The sequence below is a fragment of the Nicotiana sylvestris genome, chromosome 9 (assembly GCF_000393655.2).
Source record: "Nicotiana sylvestris chromosome 9, ASM39365v2, whole genome shotgun sequence".
NCBI lineage: Eukaryota > Viridiplantae > Streptophyta > Magnoliopsida > Solanales > Solanaceae > Nicotiana > Nicotiana sylvestris.
Window position 1 is genome coordinate 77039990 of NC_091065.1, and position 21984 is coordinate 77061973.

General features: G+C 36.8%; 2 protein-coding genes and 1 long non-coding RNA gene across 3 annotated transcripts; 2 read left to right on the plus strand and 1 right to left on the minus strand.

Moving 5' to 3' along the window:
* The first annotated feature begins 1988 nt into the window (after positions 1-1988).
* Positions 1989-4321, plus strand: LOC138877075 (uncharacterized). Its single transcript, XR_011402387.1, has 2 exons — positions 1989-2135; positions 3674-4321. It is a non-coding gene; the product is annotated as an uncharacterized lncRNA (long non-coding RNA).
* Positions 4322-5842: 1521 nt separating this feature from the next.
* LOC104224984 (elongation factor Tu, mitochondrial) lies at positions 5843-14330 on the plus strand. Its single transcript, XM_009776725.2, has 12 exons — positions 5843-6202; positions 6675-6750; positions 7441-7533; positions 7617-7691; positions 9455-9559; positions 9655-9745; positions 9878-10083; positions 10613-10696; positions 11160-11222; positions 11315-11377; positions 11727-11967; positions 13880-14330. The coding sequence occupies exons 1-12, from the start codon at positions 6018-6020 to the stop codon at positions 13948-13950; spliced, it is 1353 nt and encodes a 450-aa protein (XP_009775027.1). The 5' UTR covers positions 5843-6017; the 3' UTR covers positions 13951-14330.
* A 407-nt stretch (positions 14331-14737) lies between these two features.
* On the minus strand, positions 14738-19881 carry LOC104224985 (uncharacterized). Its single transcript, XM_009776726.2, has 5 exons — positions 19370-19881; positions 18001-18181; positions 17408-17864; positions 16200-16271; positions 14738-15511 (listed from the first exon to the last, which is right to left on the minus strand). The coding sequence occupies exons 1-5, from the start codon at positions 19454-19456 to the stop codon at positions 15010-15012; spliced, it is 1299 nt and encodes a 432-aa protein (XP_009775028.1). The 5' UTR covers positions 19457-19881; the 3' UTR covers positions 14738-15009.
* Positions 19882-21984: the final 2103 nt, after the last annotated feature.

Genomic DNA, 21984 nt, shown 5'->3' on the forward strand with positions numbered 1-21984 from the left:
AGATGAAAGAAGGTGATTCGAGGCTAGGGGTAACAGATCCATGTTCAGGAGAGTGAGGGGGTCTTAGGGTGTTCAGGAGGTGGTCACCGGCGTTCGTGCCGCCGGGTTCTGGTGAAAGGGAAGCTAGGGCGGCTGCTAGGGTTTGGGGGGGCTTCAGTGTTTGGGTGAAGACGGTGAGTGGAGGGGGGTTCGAATAGGGGGCGTGGGGTATGATAGGAGGCTTATATACGGGGAGGCTGATTCAATCCTGGCCGTTGGATTGATTAAAATTGATGGCCAGGATTGGGGAGGCTTGACCATACGGTGCCGTTTGGTTAAGCAAGGGGTCGGTCAAAAATGGGAATGGGTCGGGTCATGAGGGCCACTAAAGGCCATCGGATCAATGGGAAATGAACGGCCCAGATTAACCGTCCCTGAAACGACGTCGTTTCAGGAGGTGCCTGGGCAGGCCTGGTCTGGACCGGACTTGTGCTGGTTTGGGCCCATCTTTTTGTTTTATTTCCTGGGCCTAACCCGATTTTCAATCCCTCTTTTTGTTTTCTATTTTATTTTTTCTTTTAAAACAAAAAATGAAATAACAAATAATAAAATAATGAAATTAAAACCAACAACAATGCAACATTTTAACACAATTATCACAAAAAATATTTCGGTAAGTTAACTAAAAGCCTAGAACGAACGATGCACATATATTTTTTGAATTTTCTTTTACTGACCGAATTATGGTTTAATCACCCTGACATGCATATTTTGTATTTTGTTTGTTAATGATTAAATGCAAAATGGACAGATCCACAAATGACTAACAACACATGTCACGAAAAACTCGAACAATTGTACAGCGAAATCATTTGTCACTATTTTTATTTTCTTTTGGAGCGATTGCTCGTAAAGCAAAAATCACGTGCTTACAACATGGAGAGGAGTTCAATCCTAAGTTTTGCTTCCCAAAACCAAACTTTAGATATTTATGCCTGAAAAGTTTTTAGTCTACCATACTAGTTATAGAATATGGGCACGTTATTATACAACTCAATTATTCATGCGTAATAGAGGTCATGCAATGGTTTTTAGGGAAGAAGAGGCCCCTAATGTGACGAACAATCCTTTGCCTACTCACAATAATGGGCCAATCATTGGATTGATCTGTGATGATTGGGAATTTGATCCGGCACTGAAAGCCATTGTATCCATTGTCGCGGAAGAAGAGAAATCTAAAACGGTCACCGAACCATGAAAAGTTCCCTGTCAGATGGGAGTCTCGGTAGTCGGTCTTGCTATCATTTATGCGTCCGAATTATTTTAGGGTGTAATCCGGATGTTTTACTTTATTGTCTTACTTTCTGATGTAAACTCTACTATCTTTTAAAATTCAAAGAAATAAAATCAATATTTTATTGTCCATGAATGTCTCTTTTCGTAATCTTGTTATTTTTCTTATTCTCTTATGACATGTTTGCGGATTTTCTGCCCAAATTCTAAAACGTTGTCAAACTTCGAAATACTGAATCAAGAAGCAGAATACGACGAAGATTAGGGTTTTAAGGAAATAAACAAAGAGTTAGAATGGTATGAGAATATGTTAGTATCAGGGGCAGATCTATTCATCACATTCGGGGTGGTACGCCACCCGTAAATTTCTGCAAAAACTCTATGTAAATACATATAAGAAATAGTATATATATTTAAAGTGCCACCTATAGAACAAAAATTGCCAAGGTGCCGGTGGCAAAGGTGCATATTTTCCTAAAGTTGGGCCGCTGGTCAATAGTTCGACTCTAGTTGTTAGCAAATTGTTTTTGGCTTGCAATCAAAAGAGATTTACACTGACACGGCAGACTTCTATTTTAAATGTTTAACTTTTTGTTTCTTTTAGTTTAAGTATAAACTAATAGGATAAAATAATAATAATTTTTTTTTTATAAAATATTTTCTATTAATTAATAAAAAGTTAGAATCCTTTTAGGATCTTTCCCAATCTCCCTAAATCCCAATAAAACAAAAACTCATCCCTTTCGCCACTTTTCCCTGCTTGCTGCTCGGCGTGCTCGTTGCTTCTGCTTCTGCTTCATGCCTTCTCTGATCTGCTTCATCTATGCTCATTTCTAACTGCTCTAGCTTCTACGCCCACCATTGTAAGCTCGCTAAGTTTCTTCCAATTTTTTATCTTTTAACCCTATATGGCTATTACTTTTTTTTTCTCCCCATCCAATATATATTCTTGCTCTGCTTTTGTTGTATTTAATTGGATTTTAGTGTTCTCGCAAACTTTGTTGTCACTGTTTTCGATTTTTTATTGGTAATTTGGTATGCATACATAATCTTTTGTAATATATAATATATGGACTTTAGTTCACTGATTAACAAACCTCCATGGATATGCTTGAAGACTGCTAGAAAAAGAAAGTTGTATCTTATTTTTGTTAAAAGACCTAGTCTTATCTTGTTATCCAAATTTTTATAACTAATTTTTAAGTTCATAATATGGGCTTATGACTCCTCAGATCAGAAAAGCATAAAACAAGTATCTTTTTAATGAAAAAGGCACAACGGAAATATTGAATGATTAGAGACCTATATAGAAGGGGGTTGAATTATTTTCATTTACTAAGCTACAAAGAAATCTTCTCACAAGAATGAACTTTTATTTTATAGGAATTGAATTGAGCTAGATAAATTTGTCACGAAGTTGGACCATTCTCAATCAAGTCCTAGTTGTCAATCCTTGAACCAAGCTGGTGCCATTCTCTCCCATCTTATAAACTCGATTCGGGGTCACTTAAAGGTGATCCAGGAGAAAGAATTCCTATTGCTAACTATAACCCTCGAATACGAGATGAAGTGAGGAAACATTACATTTAATAAGGTCCTTGTCAACCTTTCAAGCATCAATTTCCAAAAACTCTAATAGGAGGAAGAATGCGTCAATTTGTACCAAGTGGTTCAATGGTCAATTTCTAAATGATTGGATTATAGTGTAAAGAAAGATATGAAATATTGCTTATGTTGTTATTTGCTCAAAACTGAATTTATTCATGAAAGTGCGGATAAATTTTATACAAAAAATAATTTTTGGGCTTGGAATAATAGTCTTAAAAGATACCATTTACATGTTTGATGATGTTAATAGCGCCCATGATAAATATTTCAAAACCATGCTAGATTTATCAAATCTTCATCAATCAATCCAAGTTGCACTCCGGGAAACCGAAAAATGAGTATCGGATGCGTTTAGAAGTATCAATTGATATGGCAAGACTTCTATTGTTGTATGGATTACTTTTTAGGGGTCATGACAAAAGTAAATCTTCAACAAATCAAGGCCTCTTTTTAGGATTCTTACGATGGTACGGGGATATGCATCCGGATGTTGGAAAAATAATATTAGAGAATGCTCCACAAAATGATACTTTAACTTGCCCTATGATCCAAAAGAATATTATCAATGCTTGTACAAAAGAAACATCAAAAGGCTATAATTTGAGACTTGAATGGAGATTACTTTGGTATATTAGTTGATGAGTCCAAAGATATCTCACACAAAGTACAAATGGCTCTTTTTTGCATTATGTTGATAAGAATAGTGAAGTGGTAGAGTGATTTGTTGGTCTTGTCCACATTAGTGATACATCGACATGCTCATTGAAGGAAGCAATCTACTTTTTACTTTCAGAGCACTCACTAAGTCCATCCCAAATACGTGGACAAGGTTATGATGGAGCTAGTAACATAAGAGGAGAGATAAATGGTCTCAAGACTTTGATTATGAAAGATAGTCCACGGGCATATGACATTCATTGCTTTGCTCATCAGTTACAATTAACACTTGTAGCTATTGCTAAAAAATATTTGGATGTTGAAGACTTCTTTAGCCATGTTACTAACGTGTTGAATATCATTGGAGGATCTTTTAAGTGCTGAGATTTGCTTTGCCATCTTCAAACTGAAAATTTGGAACAATTACTTGAGTCCGATGAAGTTCATACTCGACGAGGACTAAATCAAGAGCGTGAGCTTCAAAGACCAGGTGATACTTGTTGGGGATCATATTTCAAAACATTAGATAATTTTATTGTTATTTTCTCATCTATTGTTCTCGTGCTTGAAGTGATTGAATATGAAGGTTCTACTTTAGATGAGGGAAATCAAGCAAAATATCTTTTGAGTGAGATAATAACATTCAGATTTATTTTTATGCTTCACTTAATGTTGAAAGTGTTGGCAATGTCAAATGTGTTGAACAAGATCTTACAAAAGAGAGATTAAGATATTATTAATGCGGTGGAGTTTCTTAATACTATAAAGAAAAGATTGCAAGATATGAGGGAAATTGGATGGGAATCCTTGCTAGATGATATTTTTTTCATTTTGTAATATGCATGATATCTTATTACCAAGATGGATGAATCCTATTTTCTAGGAAAGTCGAAGCGCAAGCCTTCTGGTGTTTATTATTCACACTACTTGCGTGTTGATGCCTTTTATGCTATGATTGATGTGCCACTTCAAGAACTTAATGCCCGTTTAGATGTAGTGAGTAGTGATTTGCTTTTCGGGATGGCTAACTTGAATCCAAACTAATTCTTTTGCTAATTTTGATTAAGGTAGAATAATGAATTGAGCAAAATGTTATCCAAATGAGTTTAATGAAGTACAAATTCAGAATTTGAGTTATCAACTCGATACTTTCATAATTCATATGCAAGATGGTAATCCAAAGTTCTCCAACTTGCAAGGAATTAGTGATTTGGCAAATGCATTGGTTGAGGCAAATCTTGCGGAGACTTATATGTTTATTTACTTGTGAAATTGACTCTGATTTTACCTATTGATATCGCAATTGTGGAAAGAGCATTCTCATTGATGAAGCATATAAAGAATGAAGAGCGGAATAGCATGGGTGACCAATATTTAAATGATTGTTTAGTTTATTACATAAAGCGTGATGTATTTACCAATGTTAGTAATGATGTCATTATTGGCCATTTTCAAAATATGAAAACTCATTGAGGACAATTGTAAATGGATGATGTATATTTATGATATTAGTAATATTATTGAAGGTTTTGTGCTTTCCGTCAAGTAGTTAGAGTTTTTTTTTCTTTGATCGATTTGTCTATAAGATGAATAGCCCGAACCAAAGCCCAAGTTGATCAAATCGATTAGCTTGGCACTCGAAACCTCCAAATTCTGAATCCATCTCTGGTTAGTATCCTTTCTTGGTAAAAACAGAATCCCTTCTCAAAGTAGGCATCGAGCTTGTTGCTAATTGCTAAATCTTTTCTCATTAACAAAGTTGTTTTTAATATTCCTTGAAGTCACTGAGCTATTCATTGTTTAAAAATAAAAATTATGATCCTATAAAATTTACCTACTGAGTTTGATTTCTCTCATGTATTGTGGCTTTAACAAGCAAAATTGATTATAATTGCTTTAACTGAGGTCTCTTGATATGAATACAAGTAAAATAACTCGATACAAGTGGTTTTAACTTTTAGCTTTTGGTGCAAATCATCTGACCAAAGGCAAACCTTCAGGGTCAAAAATCAAAGGTTTGTTAAACTTTAAGTTCAAGATTAACTCTTATTTCCAAGATCATTGGGTAAATAATAATGTATAGTCGCACACAAAATAGTAATTGAAAAATGTATATTTTTTGTGTATATAACATTATGTATGTTATATATAAAAGTTATACACTTTTTCGATTACCGAATATAAATAGTTTCTGGGGCAGACTAAAAGTGAAAAAAACCCCAGATTATTTGTGTCATTGATCCAAAATAAAGAAGAAAAACTGCAGGTGCCTACATAAGAAAAAGCCCATAACTTACGATCAGCCGCTTTGAAACTGAGCCCAGGATGAGGTGAACGTCGCCGTTTTAGCGCCGCCCAAGTAAAACCCTGCTGGACAGCAGGAGAAACACACACTGCAAAAAAAACCTAAACCCTTCAAAACCCCAAAGCAATTGACATCTTCCATCAGAACCTTCTCCTCTCCATCTTCTCATACTCCAATGGCATCGGTCGCTTTTAGAAATCCCAATTCGAAGCGCGTGTTCTCACTCTCTCCACAAATCTATTCGTGCTGTAGAGCAGGATCAGCTTCCACTCAGTTCTCACTCTCAGAGTCGCTAAATGCAAATGAAACTCCCTCTTTTTCTAACCCTTGGTGGAGATCCATGGCCACTTTCACTCGAACGTAAGCTTATTAAAACTTCTAAATGCAGTAACTCATCATTGTAAATTTACTTCTTTCTCCTTAAATGTATAATATTTTTGGTTCCAGATGCTGATTCAGTAACTCAGCATAGTAAATTCGCCACTGTTTTGTGTCACTCCTGCAATTTAAAAAGGATTTAAGTTATATGCACGCTGTAAATAATGTTTACACTGTCACTGCAATTTGACTGGTTACCATATCAGGCTCGATTGGAAGAGTAAAAATCATACACTGTCAGTACACTTAACTTAGACTCATTTAAAAAATGTTCAGCTATATATATTGGCCAAGCCTCCATGACATTATCGTTCTTCTTTAATTCTTATCTATGATAAAAATTCTATTTTGCTTGACTTGTGATGATTTGATCCTTGCTTCCTGCAATGTAGCCATTTTGATTCTTTTAGCTGAATTTTGTCAATGTGTAATTGTATTTTCTGGGTTCCTGCAGAAAACCTCATGTAAACGTGGGAACTATCGGCCACGTTGATCATGGAAAGACTACTCTTACTGCCGCAATTACAAAGGTTAGTTGGTTGATCCTTCCGTATTTATTACTGCCCCCATTTCGTTTTTATGATTGAATTTGAAGGGGACTTGGAGATTAAAATGTTAATTGGATGTGTGTATTATATCTGCGGTAGTGGATAATATATCATAATAAAAAGTATTAATGCAATGATTAAACAGTTAGATACAGCATAGAGAACCATGTCCTTTTGTGTGGTTCCTCTACTTTTTGATATACTTCTTTTATACAGCTGTTAATGCCCTTTGTTAATAAAATGTTATTACCATACAAAAAAAAAAGAAAAAACAGTTAGTTTGATACAGAAAATTTTATAGCAAAGTTTGAATAGATGACAGGGTTGTGGTAGGATCCCTCCACCCTTAACTAGAGGTCTCAGGTTCGAGCCTTGGGAATGAAAGATATACTGGCAGGGAGCGCTTCCGTCTATAATGGGCCTTACGTGGTGCGAATCTGGATTAGTCGGGGCCCCAATGGGGTACCGGACATTGGGCAGGAAGCCAAAATTAAAAGTTTAATTAGTTAAATGAACTTGAATTCTTGAAATTTATGAAGGTTGTATAGGGTGATATTATTAATACGATGATGTCAAACTTTTTGTGTCTCGTCTTATTACTGTTTCCTTTTTCTTTTCCTCGATCAGTTATGTGAGCTACAATTGCCTGATTAGCACTTGTGCCTTGTATAGGTCCTAGCAGAAGAAGGAAAGGCCAAGGCCGTTGCATTTGATGAAATTGATAAGGCCCCGGAAGAGAAAAAGAGAGGAATTACTATTGCCACAGTAAGGGATATTTTTCCTTCCTTAGTGGGGTTTTATTTCTTAATGCTATTTTGCTTTTAATGCTTGAGCTGATGTATTTGTAGGCCCATGTGGAGTATGAGACGGTTAAAAGACACTATGCTCATGTTGATTGCCCAGGACACGCAGATTATGTTAAGGTGAGATGCAGAACCTACCTATTTTTACTAAGATGCTCTTGTTCAACTTGCTTTATCTGTTTATCATGACTGTTAGATTAGGACTATGTAGTTCTGCTTGTCTGAGTATCAAATAGAAAGCACTCAGCAATTGTGTATCATTTGAAAAGCATTTCACTTACCGTGAAGCCTGTAATTAAGCAACTTTGGTTCGCCTAACATTCAAAGTTTGAATGGACGAATATTGAAATACTCAAAAAAAATTGTATGCTTTATTCTTTTATTATTGAATGTTTATCCAACATAATATGCACTTACGAAGGATTAAAATGTCTATCAACATTTCGTGGTTGAGAATCGTCTTCTTATAATAGTGTAGATTAGTAGTAATGAAAATAATCAAAATGGAGATTCATAAAGAAAACTTTATGGATTGTATCATAAATATGATGGTATAATACATTGTCATATGTTGCAAAGTAGAGAGTGTTATATAAATTGGATGGAAGGGCTTGTACGTTTAAAGCATAAAATGTTGTGGCACAATTGAGATAGTGTTAAATTCTTCAGCAGTAATAGAAGAGAGAGAAATTCATCATTCACTTTGTTTTACTAATATTGTGAGAGGATGGTCCCTCAGTCTGCACCACTTTCTCTGATTGAAAAGGTGTGGTTTGACTTTCTCAAAAAAAGAAAAAAAAGGTATGGTTTGATGCAAATAAATAAGTAATGTGAAAAAGCACTACTATTGTGAATATCAAATCCCTTCAGTCCTTTCTTTGTGGGATCTTTGTTTGATTATTTAATGGTTTTTCGTAGATGATAGGAAGACTTCTCACTAATTTCATATTTGAGTGGCCATGGCATAGTCTTATTTAACATTTTCTCAATTGTTCTCTGCTGTCTGAACCAGAAATGAGTAAAGTAATGCCAGTTGGGAGCAACAGTGACAATAAGAGTAGCAAATTATCAAAAAAATTAACAATAAGAAATACAAGTAGCATATATGGTGCACTGTATGGAGGGATGGATGAAGTGGAGGCTTGCCTCTCATGTCTTGTGTGATAAGAAGGTGTCACCAAGACTTAAAGGTAAGTTCTACAGAGTGGTGGTTGGACCGACTATGTTGTATGGGACGGAATGTTGGCCAGTTAAGAACTCCCATGTTCCTGAAGTTGAAGGTAGCGAAAATAAAGATGTTGAGATGGATGTGTGGGCATACCAGGAGAGACAAATCAGGAATGAGGTTATTTGGGATAATGTGGGGGTGGCCCCCGTGGAGGATAAGCTGCGGGAAGTTAGGCTGATATGGTATGGGCATGTGTGGAGGACATCCACGGAGGCACCAGTAAGGAGGTGCGAGAGGTTGCACATGGGGGGTCTAGGGAGGGGTAGAGCGAGACCTAAGAAGTATTGTGAGAGGTTGTTCTTCTTCCTAATACTCCTTCCTCACTTGTGTAGCCACCTTATTTTGTTTCTTGTGGTGATTGATTCTTTGATCGAAGATAAAACATATGGATATATGAAGAATGAAAAAGTTAGTCAAGTTGATGGAAAAATTTGTCAAGTTGCAAATTCTGCATTTTGAGACGTAAAAGATCTTTAACAATCCTTAGCTAAAGATGAATCTGCTTGGCTAGCAAAAACTGACATATTACAAGTCCCTGGGTTCAGTCAATTTTTTTGGTGCTTGATGTTCAAAATATTTCAAGTATCGCAGTAACTTTTTCTCCCCTCTAAAGTTCCGTTTTATTCAATTGCTAATCACCTGTTTTAATCTGTAGAATATGATTACTGGAGCTGCCCAAATGGATGGTGGTATTCTAGTTGTATCCGCTCCTGATGGACCCATGCCACAAACGAAGGAGCATATCTTGCTTGCACGCCAGGTGGATATCTGCATGTATCACTCATGGATTGACCATTGAAATACATAAAGCTACTATATGGTGATTCTAATGTTGCTTTTTCTTATACTCTGCAGGTTGGTGTACCATCACTTGTCTGCTTTTTAAACAAAGTTGATGCTGTTGATGATCCTGAACTGCTGGAACTTGTGGAGATGGAGCTTCGGGGTGCGCCAGCTTTTACATTTTTTGCTTCAGTTGTATTATTACTTCTGCAGAAGCTGAAGTCGTGGTAACTGGCAAGCTGTCATTGCGACTTCGCTATGCTCATTTTCTTACATGAAATTTTCTTTCTTGCAGAACTGCTTAGTTTCTACAAGTTTCCTGGAGATGAAATTCCGATCATTCGTGGTTCAGCTCTTTCTGCTTTACAGGGAACTAACGAAGAAATTGGAAAGAAAGCTATTTTAAAGTTAATGGAAGCTGTAGATGAATATATTCCTGATCCAGTGCGTCAGCTTGACAAACCATTCTTAATGCCAGTAGAAGATGTATTCTCAATTCAGGTAATCTGATATTCTACTAGCTCATGCTTAGCCGGAGATTTCAAAAACTATATTGCCCTTCTTGGACTAATAAAAAAACTATATTGCTCTTTTCATTTTTCTTTCTGGTCTCTGAAATTATACTTCATTTCAATTCAAAGTTATCTCTAATTGTCAGTGGGCTGTCTATGCATATGCTTTTACAACCTTTAAAACCAGTGAATAGCAGTCTTATGTTTTTGGAGATAACTCAAAAGGCTAGTATGACTGGGATTGTTCTTGTCCTTCTTGGAGGAAAATGCTGTGCTCTCTTCAGTGCTGAAAATACCATATACTCGTGCAAACCGTTATTTCTTCAGTGTGTCCTTTATACTGTGATGGCATCCTCCATGTTGCTTATTTTAGAACAATCCTCTTGCTCCAAACAAAGTAGAAAAAGAAAAATTCTGCTAGCGTTCGCAGTCCATCTTTCGACTTAAAGAGGAAAAAACAAATTAATGCTTGAACCTTGTCTCTAATGTACTAATCATTTGCTGTTAATGTTTTGAAGGGACGTGGAACTGTTGCTACTGGCCGTGTTGAACAGGGACAAATAAAAGTTGGAGATGATGTGGAGATCTTAGGGCTGATGCAGGTTAGCTGTGTTCTTATTCTATTACCTATTTTATTTAGGCGGAGGATATATTGGTTCATAATGCGACTCAGATTTCTAGTGCTAATGATCTAGAGTTGGTTCTCCCTTTTCTATCTGGTTACATGGAATCCTGAGGACGACTGACGCGATGCCTGATCATTAGCCACGTTAATTTCATTTAACACGAAATTAAATTTTAAGAATAAGTTACATAAGATACACCCTATTAGTGCATAGTTAGATTTTTGGACCCCCAATAATAACAAGTTTAGGTTGTGGTAACTACTATTATAATGCTGAAGATGCTTGGTTTAATCTTAACTTGCTGTGAAGCTTTGACAATTGTGTTTTGTTATTTGGTTGATTATTGCCGGTATGTGTTAAATTATATTATTGTGCTTTGGTATTAGAATTATGATTATGCTTTTTGTAGCATGTCCGTATAATCTGTTTTGTTTCATAGGGCAATTTAAAATCTACAGTGACTGGTGTTGAAATGTTCAAGAAGATCTTGGATCATGGACAAGTAAGTATCTGAGTCATTCCATATGGCTTTTTAAGAGCTGTTTTCATACATCACTTATTGTTTACTTTTATACTGTTTTATTTCTTACTTAGGCTGGCGATAATGTCGGGCTTCTTCTCCGTGGATTGAAACGAGAAGATATTACGCGAGGAATGGTCAGTCAGAATTTACCACTCTCCGTGTTATTTGACTGCGTTTTTATGTTAGGTTGTTGTAAGAGAGTTGTTTACCTGTAAAAAGTTGAAAAGTTTCCTCCTGTTTTTATTCCTGTTTTACATTTTCCATTGGCTGCTTGCTTGTTTCTCCTTGTTACATTTATTAAAGTAGCTTGTTATCCTGATAGAACTGCACAATTTTTGTTACGTTGTTTCTATTTACCTTGGGGTACTTGTTCAAATCTGATAATGTGATGTTTCATGAAGTCAGAAGTCTGCTATATTAACTAAATAATGTAACTACATACATGTGTATTTTCAAGCATCCTATACTGCATATTGTTTATAGGTGATTGCAAAGCCTGGTAGTGTGAAAACGTACAAGAAATTCGAGGCAGAGATATACGTACTAACAAAGGATGAAGGTGGTCGCCACACTGCTTTTTTCTCAAATTATAGGCCTCAGTTCTACCTGAGGACTGCTGATATTACTGGTAAAGTGGAGTTGCCTGAAAACGTCAAGATGGTTATGCCGGGGGATAACGTTACTGCTACTTTCGAGCTGATATCTCCAGTTCCTCTTGACGCAGGTCAGTATATTCTGTAGCTCCTTTTGCAATTTTGCTTCTCTGTTGAGTAAAGGTTCCTCCCCAGTTGCTGTAGTTATTCTTCTTTTTTCTCCCCTTGGAGTTGCATAGTGATACTATTTTCAAGTTGCCTTCCTGTTAACCGTGATGTACATCGAAATCCATTTATTACATAGCTTTTTTAATTTAATTCTGCCTACAAGGTGCAAGATTTTGGTTTATATTGCAACTTAGCATTGAATCTTTTTTCTTCTTTTTCCCTTTGTTGGTCAAAGCGATTGTTCAAGAAATTAGAGCCAAATGTTGTTTCTATGGTCTTTGCGTCTAGAAAAAATAAACTGATACATTCAGTGTCACTGATTATATGGCTAGATGGCGTTGGACTTGCGTTCGTTTTAATTTCGAGTAGAATTGTTCTCCTGCCCACATGTATCAAATGCTGAGTAGAGCATACCCAGTATGTGAGGCTGCCACAGTTTCGAAATTAAGGGCAGTTATTTAGTTATATGCTGACTCTTTGGCTGCATTGTCGTTTTTGTTTAGAAGTTTCAATGTGCTTCAATCGCAATAATAAGGCAGAATACATAGGTAGCCCCCTAAACTTGGCCATTTTTTTCATTTGGACACCTAAACTAAGGGTAGTACCTATTGCGCACTTTAAGTTGAGATAAATTGTGTCAATTAGACACACACTGCTGACATGGCAGTGTGTATAACACACCACTTGTGTTGAGCACGTGAGAAGAAGCAGATTCCCTTTTTCTATTTTGCTTCAATCTCCTTCTTCCTCCTTTGTGCTGCGCCATCTCCACCACTATAACAGTTGCTTCACCACCGTCATGCTTCCTCCACCACTATGCTAATCAGAGACCTTTCAAATTCAATCCAGTGACCAGAAAATTACAGTCAACACTAATTTTTTCTTAAGAATACACTTTACATTCAATTAAAAAATGGTCAATTAGGAATGAGATAGGCGTTGACCGTCGCATCGCCACCACACCACCACCGCAAAGCCAAAGCCCCAACCAAAACTCACCTGAGGACATAACGGGCACTAATAGGCCTGTGCAGGACAATTGTAAGCAGTGATGGAGGCTCGCGATTTTTGGACAAAGCTACTCAAACACCCTTCTGGTGAGGGAACTACTGGGATAATAGTAGGTTTGGTTGCTACTAGTAGGGGTAGTATATATTGGGAGAAGGCCTTCTCAAACATCACTATTTTCAGATTTAAAAAAAGAAGAAAAGAGCAGCAACAACAATCCATCGATGATGTAGAGAAGATGACAAATCCATAAGTACTTGCTGAAAATTTGCAACGGATGGCAGCTGAAAATATAATGGTTAATCAGAAAGAGTTGTTGAGTTGTGAGCTCTCAAATCTCGGCTGTAATTCCAATAGCTCCGGCGGTGTTCACTGGGAAAATGATGGTGGAAAAAGTGACGAGTCTTGTCCTTCAATTTTGGTTTTTTTCTTTAGTGACGTGTTTTTTTCTTATTGGTCCTGCTTGCCACGTTGGCAGCAAGTGAAATACACACTTTAGTTTGCTTGAACTTCAAAATATGTGTCTAGTTGACACAATTTGTGTTCCAATTAAAGTGCTCAATAGGTACTACCCATAGTTTAGGTGTTCAAATGAAAAAAAGGGCCAAGTTTAAGGGTCTGCCTATGCATTCTGCCCAATAATAAGGTCATGTGAAATTGTATGAATGCCGCATCATATTATGCATGTTTATGTGCTTAAGGATGGATATCTTAGTTTTCCTAGACATCTGATTGTTATTCATTGATGGAATAAGTATTTCTTCGAGTCTCCTTTCTGCATTTAATTACGACTTCTCCTTGTAAAAAGAACATATTTGAATAGTAGACATCTGAGTGTTTCTATTCCATCTACCTGTAACTTTTCAGGACAAAGATTTGCCCTGAGGGAGGGTGGCAGAACGGTTGGTGCTGGGGTTGTTTCCAAGGTGCTGAGCTGAGGTTCGAGGAAAATGCAAACTTACGTTTCAGTCTGGTTTTGTCTCAAGAGGGGTTGACGAAGGAAAATTATATTGCTGCTTGCGGAAATACAACACACGTGACGATTGCTAATGTGGTCATCATTTGACGCAAATATTTTTTTCCTGTTGCAATGGTGAGAGAATCCATGTGTCTTGAAATTGAATATATTGGAGGAAGGAGTCCACTTTGTAGCATCTTACAGTTCATAATTAAGCAGTAATTGCTCTAAATAATAAACATATTGGTGTAGTGAACTATGGTTTTTTGCATTGACGAGGAGCTACATGCTAATTGCTTTGTGACACAATTGTACTAGGCAATAATTCGCAATATCGAACTGTTTGCTTGCATTCTCTCAGATTAGCCTGAACTACTGTTGATTACAATCTTGTGTAGTACCAGAAACTTAGGCGACAGTAGCGCAGAAGTGAGATGAACCTCCGTCTTAGATTATCCAAAAACTACTTCTTGGAAGCCCTATACTGATCAGTGTTTTTAAGTTTTTTATTTCAGAAAACGGGAGTTGTATGCAGTGCCATTGAATCCTTCATAGGAAGATCCCTTAATCATCTTGGCATCTCAATTAATTAGGAATAAACCACTTCAGGAATATAGTTGGATTGAGAAGGCAATCATGGTATTGTCAAGACTCAAGAATATGCAGCCTGAAGGGAAAAGATGTTTACCTTATAAGCACAACCTTTTGTGGCCTCAAAATAAGTTATGCAACTTCGTCTGAATGTATTAAAACTAGGCTCCTGAATATAATGTCAAAACTCTTTCTTATGGTCCCAATAGCTCAAAACTCTTGTGCTCACCTTATTCAAATCATTTTACAAGACAACCCGCTACAACACAAACTGATGAGCAGAAAAAGCTTGAGCTATGTTACTCACTACATATATATTTGGTGCAGTTAAAATCCATTTCCGTCTGCTCAGATACTATATTACAATTGGACGTCCCAAAACCAGCTACTACTAATATCATCCCCAAGTTGCCCTGATCTTTACACTCTAAATCTTGTGTTCTTGAAATCAAGCAAGCCTCAGCACTACAACTGCTAACAAAGTTGCAGCTCTGAAGTAGATTTCCTTAACATTTTTGTCCAGATTATTCATCATGTCCTCTTCTACCATATCCAACTTGCCTGGACTTCTGTTGATTACAACAACGGTGTCCCTCAAATTATTGACAGCCCAAGAGAGCCATACAAGTCCAAGGCCTAAACCAGTGTTCAACAGTTTAGGTGTAGAGAAGGCAATTCTACCACAAGCTAGTTTGCAGGCAACAGAGAAAAGGACAGCTATGCCGGTTCCAGCAATGCTAGCTGAGAACTTGGTCAGAATGTAAGGTAGTTGAGGCCCCGATTTCTTCAATGAAAGTATTGCAGTTTTCCCATGCCGTTTCTTGTCAACCATTATGGACAGAAGGCTTTCGCATGCATGGAGATAATTGTTTCTGTAAATATCTTGCTCTTTAACTGCCTTTTTGTTGCTTCTTTTCTGGGTTGATGTCTGGTACTTAGTTTTCTGAGGACTGTAAGAAAGTATAAATATGTGAGAGAGGATGATTTTCCCTGTGGAAGCATAAACTAGAATAGCACGAAATTTAATGCTCATGCAACAGATTGCTGCTGAAACTTTTTTCCTCCTATAAATATGCCAAGTACAGCAAACACCTCACATGGCTCAAATTCATTTAAAAAGTGTCTGAAAATTGTGATAAGGCTCCTATATCCTTGAATCCATTTCCCTCTTCATTATGTGCAGTAACTATGAATGCTTCCAGCAGAAATATGCAAGTCATTGTGAGGTGGTTTTGTTAGACGTTTCAAGTAGAGATACAGCTCCACGACCAAAGACAGAACTACTGCAGAGTTGAGAATCAATTAGCCTAATATGAAAACCTAGATCATACATCCATCTGAACATATGCTTCCATAGTTTATCTCCATAATAATAAACTCTTTTTCTTTGTCCAATTACCTTATTTAGCTATTTTTTTCTTACTTAACATATTCCGCTAACATTTGTTCTCTAAGATTTGAGGTCAGCTTAGAGTTACCAGTCAAATAATCATCAAAAATGATCAAAAAAGTGAAACTTCAAATCATAGATTAAATGTATCTATGAATTAGATTTCCATATTAAAACATCATTAGATAAAAAAACATAGCTAAGAAAACAAAGTACATGTGAAATTTCACGTGAGATGCATAAGATACCTGCTTATAGATGCTGCATTCACGTCAAGCTTCTGAGCAGAACTTTCACCTTTAGCCTTTGACATTCTGCATCTGCACAGCAAACAACTTAAGTTAAACCTTGAGGGGCTACAGTCAATCTATCAAACAAAGATGCAACATTGTCAGTTCTAAACAAAACTTTTAGTTTGGTGAATAGCTAACCTCACTAGTCAGTGACAGCTATTTCTTGCATACAGAAATACTATTCTAGAGCAAATGACTGAACATGACTGAAAAAGCACCCCTGGTGCCCATTTAAGCCTAGGTCAAAGGGGCAGAAAGCCAGTTGCTAATAGCACCCATTCGGTACATCCCCAATCTCACAAAATTGATCATCCTTTGACCTTTTGTCTAACCAACTTCTGAAGCATAACATATCATAATTTCACCTCTCTAAACTATAGTTCAAACCAACAGATTCTGATAACTCCTTGACAAGTATAAAGCTGGCTCATTGCGCCTATGATGAAGCAAGCTTAAAATAGTTTCATTACATATAGATCGCAACAACTAGTAAAACACCTCCTACAACCCATCTCAACACGCAAGAAGCATCTACAAGGAGATGCAAGTCTTGAACCCTCAGCATAGCACCTCAGGGTAAATGGACATAAACCAGGGTATTTTGGGCACGCAATCCTATAGGATCAAATGGTTACATGCTCAGATTCTTATCTTTGCCTAATATAATCACCTCGGTTTTAGGACCTCTAACTGAATTAGGACATCTTTACACTTCTAAACTAGTTTGTACACTCCTTTGGTTAATCAGTGCATATGTATGATCCTTTCCCGTAGTCCTTTGGCTATTATCATCTTGATAGCATCATTGTAATTATGACTTGGGATGATATATGCCAAGTATATATCCGTTCATAATGGTAGAGGTTTTCCTTTTAACTCTCTAACTATTTCTCATTCAAAGTAAGTGTGTGATTGTTGTTGTTATTATTTCTCTTATATTTAGTGACAAACTTTGTACAACGGCAGACCTAAGGTATGCAGAGAGGAAAGAATGCATTTATGGGCTACACTGTTCACAATCAAGAAGAGTAATACAGAAGAGAAAGGTCTAACAAGTTCTATTTCAATAAGATGAACACATGAACGGGAAAAGACTTGTCATATCCACCCAACTTAATAAAAACTTTAGAAGAGGTGTTAAGCAAAAGGAAAACTATTGCTACCTGTCAAAGTAAGGAACCAGCATCGCTTGCTTTGTGCATTTCATTGAGTCCTTTGACAAGTAGAACTCAGAGATAATAGCAAGTATGTCCTTCATCTCAACCCTGGCACTAGCACCATTAACTAATAGAGGCCTATTAGAATGAAGTGTTTTCCCGAGTCCTAGGTCGCTTACCGCATTTAAAGAAGGTTCCCAGAGGTGGAGTGAACAACTTGGATAAACAAGAGATGGCTGAGACATAGCATCATGAGACTGTTGTTCAAGATAAGAAGCAAATTGTTGTCGATGCATGTCCACCGCATGTGCCAGTGGCCCCACAAGATCAAAGAGTATAGACGTATCTATTCCACCGCTTTCTGCATCATTTGAACCAGACATGAGGTACTTCCAAATCTTCTCCTGCCTTGTGCATTGTTCAGCAATACCAAAGCTGAAGAGCACCGAGTTCAACTGAGTGTCTGCGGGAAAAGATAGGCGTCATCAGCATATGCAGTATTTAAAAGATTTGAGCAGTTTCATGAACAATAATGGATTCAGTCTAAGATCATCACTAAATTAAAACTCAAAATTTAAGAGGAAGTGTGAGTTATGAACCTTGCACATCTACGAGTTCTGGCCGCCTAATAGTTGATTGGATTCTGACAAAGTGATTGCCCGCCAATAACATACTAATTGGTTTCCATAAATCCAGTCTCTGATTCACCTTTAGGCTAGCACAACTTAACTTCACCATATCTTGGGTTGCTCCAGGACTGGGAAGAAAAGGGAGACTTTCCTGCAATAAGAAAGAAAGGATAATGTTTAAGTAGTTCGGGGGTCAATTGATCAGTGTAGACCACTCTTTACAGGTCACTCATCATTTCTTCAATAATAGAGACGAATATTTATCAGCAGAAGGGCTTGAATACACAAGGAAGCATAAAATTAAAGAAGTTCAGAAATACTTAAGCGACTTCAAGTGCAAGTCACTTTGAACCCAGCATTACACCAGATCCATAAACGATTAGAACTCTAATTGCAATATGCTCCTAGTCCTAGGACTGGAGTAGGACAACAAGATGATAAGCACAGGATATCTTCCTTTAGAGCTGGATAATAAGTGTTACAACAACTTTTGATTGCACTCCAGGCTTGAAGGAAGCAAGGAAGAAAAGAAAATAGCATTACTCATCTTTTCATGTCAACCACCTTAGCATATTCTGGAATCTAAAAATGGAAGCAGAAAGATGTGTGTGTGTGTGTGTGTATGTTTGCGCGTGTCTGTGTATTATTATAACAATAATTGTTAATAATCTGTACATATATTTAAGAGGTGTACCCGCTACCGGATTCTATCTGCCACCTGACCCCGAAAGAGGAACCGTGAGTCTATGACTGGACTCATTAACACCATCTAATTCCGTCACTTTAATAAAAGAAGGATGATCTAGATCAAACTACATCATCCAATCTAACTTGTTAGAGATGATCATATTATTATCCCGTATCAAATTACATAAACCCATTTACCCTAAGCCCGGAGGTTTGGACAGAAACAAAAAGACATTAACACAAAAATCAGCCACAATAAGAGAGCACATACTATCAATCAATCAACTATGCCTCAATTCTAAACAAAGTTGGGATCAACTACATGAATCCTCCATAACCATTCCGCTCTACTCGAGCCCAAATCATACCAATACTACTTTGCTTATAAACAGTACCAGCCAAAGTAAACTTCGACAAAAGAATTGTTTTCACGAACACACATAACAATAACAACAACTACTAAGCCTCGATCCCAAACAAGTAGGGGTCGGCTATATGAATTCTTCACTCTTTCTTTACTAACCACGTTACTCTATTTAAATCATCTCATGCCAACATTATGCAAATACAAATAATTTACAAATTATTTTCACCAACACACACCAAGAACAAAATCAAATACCTACAAAACATACAAAGTTGAAAGCTTTACCTTGGAAAACCTGCTTATGCCCTGTTCTGGGGGGAATAAAAGCCAAGGCGGATAGCCATGAGAAGCCATAAGACAAGTTTCAGCCATTTTTGAGAGAAACCCAGTTCAGAAACCTCTTTGTCTAAAGTTTCTGATCCTAAAATCTCTATTCTTTAAGCTTTAATTTGATAGTCACAGCATATGGGGCTTATCCTGCTACTCACCGCAAGTTCCCTAAGATTTTATTGCAATTTGGTGGTTTTAGAAATTTGAAGCCTGTGGCGTGATTGGCCTTTGAGAATTTTGGTGGGTTACATCTTTGGGCTTTGGTTGGATTCTTGAATCAAGACAAGAATAATAGGTTTCGACTTTTTCTATGTTTTGGATTCTTCTGGGACCTCCGTCTGTGGTGGTAGTTTCAGCTACCACCCGATTGAAAGATTGTTTGGTTTTAATGGGATGATCACAGCCGCCAAAATTCTTAAATCATTTTCATAATTTGCTTGCCACACAAATTACGGTAGCAAGTAATCAAGTGATGTCCTTATCAAAGTCAAACAGAGCGTACACAATGTGGCTTAATACTTTCTGCAAAGTATATCATATTTGAGAAAATGACAAAATAATCTCTTATGTTTAGAGTAGATTCAAAATAATTCCTTAAATATATTCATAGACAGTTTGGTCCTTTAAGTTTGTTATAAGTCTGCACTTTTGATCTCCGTCTAATATTTAACAAACTCTGGCGGTTAAATTTAGTGAAAATACTGAGAAATAAGATTTAACCATAAAAAGCGGAAAAATTCGGTCAGATCTCAAAATTATAACACACACTAGAAATAGATTTAAAAAATATCAAAAATTACACCTAAAAAGTTGCACCAAACTACATTATGCTGCCTCCCCTCTCTTTCCCTCTCTATATATACTCGTTTATAAGGGACACAATTTAACATGATTACTGCTTTACACTCTTTTTCCAGGTGTGGCTTCTTATTCCTAAACGCAGCAGGCCACACGAATAGTCGAACAAATGAGAGGTTGTCGACGAAGGGGTCAAAGGTTGCGCAAGACCCCTTCAACTTCGCCCCGCGTGTTAGCTTGCTTGTATTATTGCTCGCATGTCTAACCTGCTTTCTAGCAAGTGCTACCCTAACCTAGCTAGCGCTTGCAAGATTATTGGAACAAGGTTTCGACAACGTGAAGCAGTGCGGTAACACTTCTCCTTCAGAAGTAAGAAAAAGGACTTCAGCCCCATCTTGACGAGCAACACCATCAAAGTACATCTTCCATGATGGAAGAATTTCGACCACAAGCACATTTTCATCAAGCGGTCAAAAAATTCCCATTTGGCAGGTATTGGGTCAAAGATTACTAGATCAAAATAGCCAAAACTAAAAAAAATAACACCTCCAAATGTTAGTTCAGGTTCAATCTTTTTTTTCCTCATAATTCTTGTTAAATTTAAGGCAGAATAACCTAGTAAATATTTGTATTTATGCTCTCGTTTGTCTTTCCGATCCCTGTATACAATGAGGTTTCATTGAGACACTTATAATTGTTCAAAGTCAGTATTTTGAGCCCCTTTGACCATTGATCATGCATATGTGACAACTTAATTGCTGAGTTGTACAAAATGCGTATATTTCACGTGTACAAAGAGCGTGATTATAAAAATTTAGAATAATTTTTTCTTTTAAAAAAATTAAATAAACATAGTAAATTTCTTTCTCTGTTTTACCCCCCCCCCCCCCTTTTTTCTCTTATCCCTCCCCCTTCCCGTCTTCTCCAGCCCTTCTCCCATTCAATTTCTTTTTCTTTTTCTCCCCCTCCCTTCTCCATTTCTTTTTTCTTCCCTTTCGTTCTTTCCCCAGCACGTTCCCCATTTCTTTCTTTTTGTTCAAAATATTTTTGATAGATCTGATTTTCTTTTGCATAATCTACTTAATTCTTTGTTTGCCATTATTTTTTGCTTTATGAATGTTTGTTTTCAGTGCAAATTTATGCAATTTGATTGATAGAAATCTTTATTTTTTATTGTACTTGTACGATTGTTATTATGTATGGATAAAGTTAAATCTACCCAAATCTAATGGAGTGTAATATTAGGAACCTTTTTATGGGAACCGAGATTTTAAGGGAGGAGAGACGGGATTTGAAGCTAGTGAAATCGTGAAGATGGATGGGAAGTGATGAGTGAACGAATGGAGATTGTCGAAAATAGAGAAATAAGTAAAAAATTGGGTTGCTACTATGGCTGGTCTGATGTGTGTTGGAGAAGAAGAAAAATGGTATGGAATATAGGTAAGGTATTTTGGGAGAATGTTTATGGTGTTATCTGGTGGCCAAGATGACAGTGATGGAGAAGGTGATACTAGAGGAGAAAGAAAAAGTTAAGAAAAATTAAAAGATAGAAGTATTATTTCTTTTTTCACGTAAAATTAAAAAGAAAATGTGATGTGGCATATTTTATATGACGTGGATTCTAGTATCATGTGATTTAGAGACACGCGACCGTGAAAGGGTTAAGTGTCCAGATAACACTTTGTTGAGTATAGGGACCGGGATAACAAACGCAAATAAGTAGAAGTGTCTGTCAGCCTATTTTGCCTAAATTTAATAACTAAAGTTTATTA

Coding starts and splice junctions, on each gene's coding strand:
- LOC104224984 (XM_009776725.2), top strand. CDS start 6,018: ATGGCATCGGTCGCTTTTAGAAATCCCAATTCGAAGCGCGTGTTCTCA. Junction 9,746..9,877: donor TGTGGAGATGGAGCTTCGGG/GTGCGCCAGCTT, acceptor TCTTTCTTGCAG/AACTGCTTAGTTTCTACAAG. Junction 11,968..13,879: donor TCCAGTTCCTCTTGACGCAG/GTCAGTATATTC, acceptor GTAACTTTTCAG/GACAAAGATTTGCCCTGAGG.
- LOC104224985 (XM_009776726.2), bottom strand. CDS start 19,456: ATGGCTGAAACTTGTCTTATGGCTTCTCATGGCTATCCGCCTTGGCTT. Junction 17,865..18,000: donor AGAACTCGTAGATGTGCAAG/GTTCATAACTCA, acceptor CTTTTCCCGCAG/ACACTCAGTTGAACTCGGTG. Junction 16,272..17,407: donor CTGGTTCCTTACTTTGACAG/GTAGCAATAGTT, acceptor TTTGCTGTGCAG/ATGCAGAATGTCAAAGGCTA.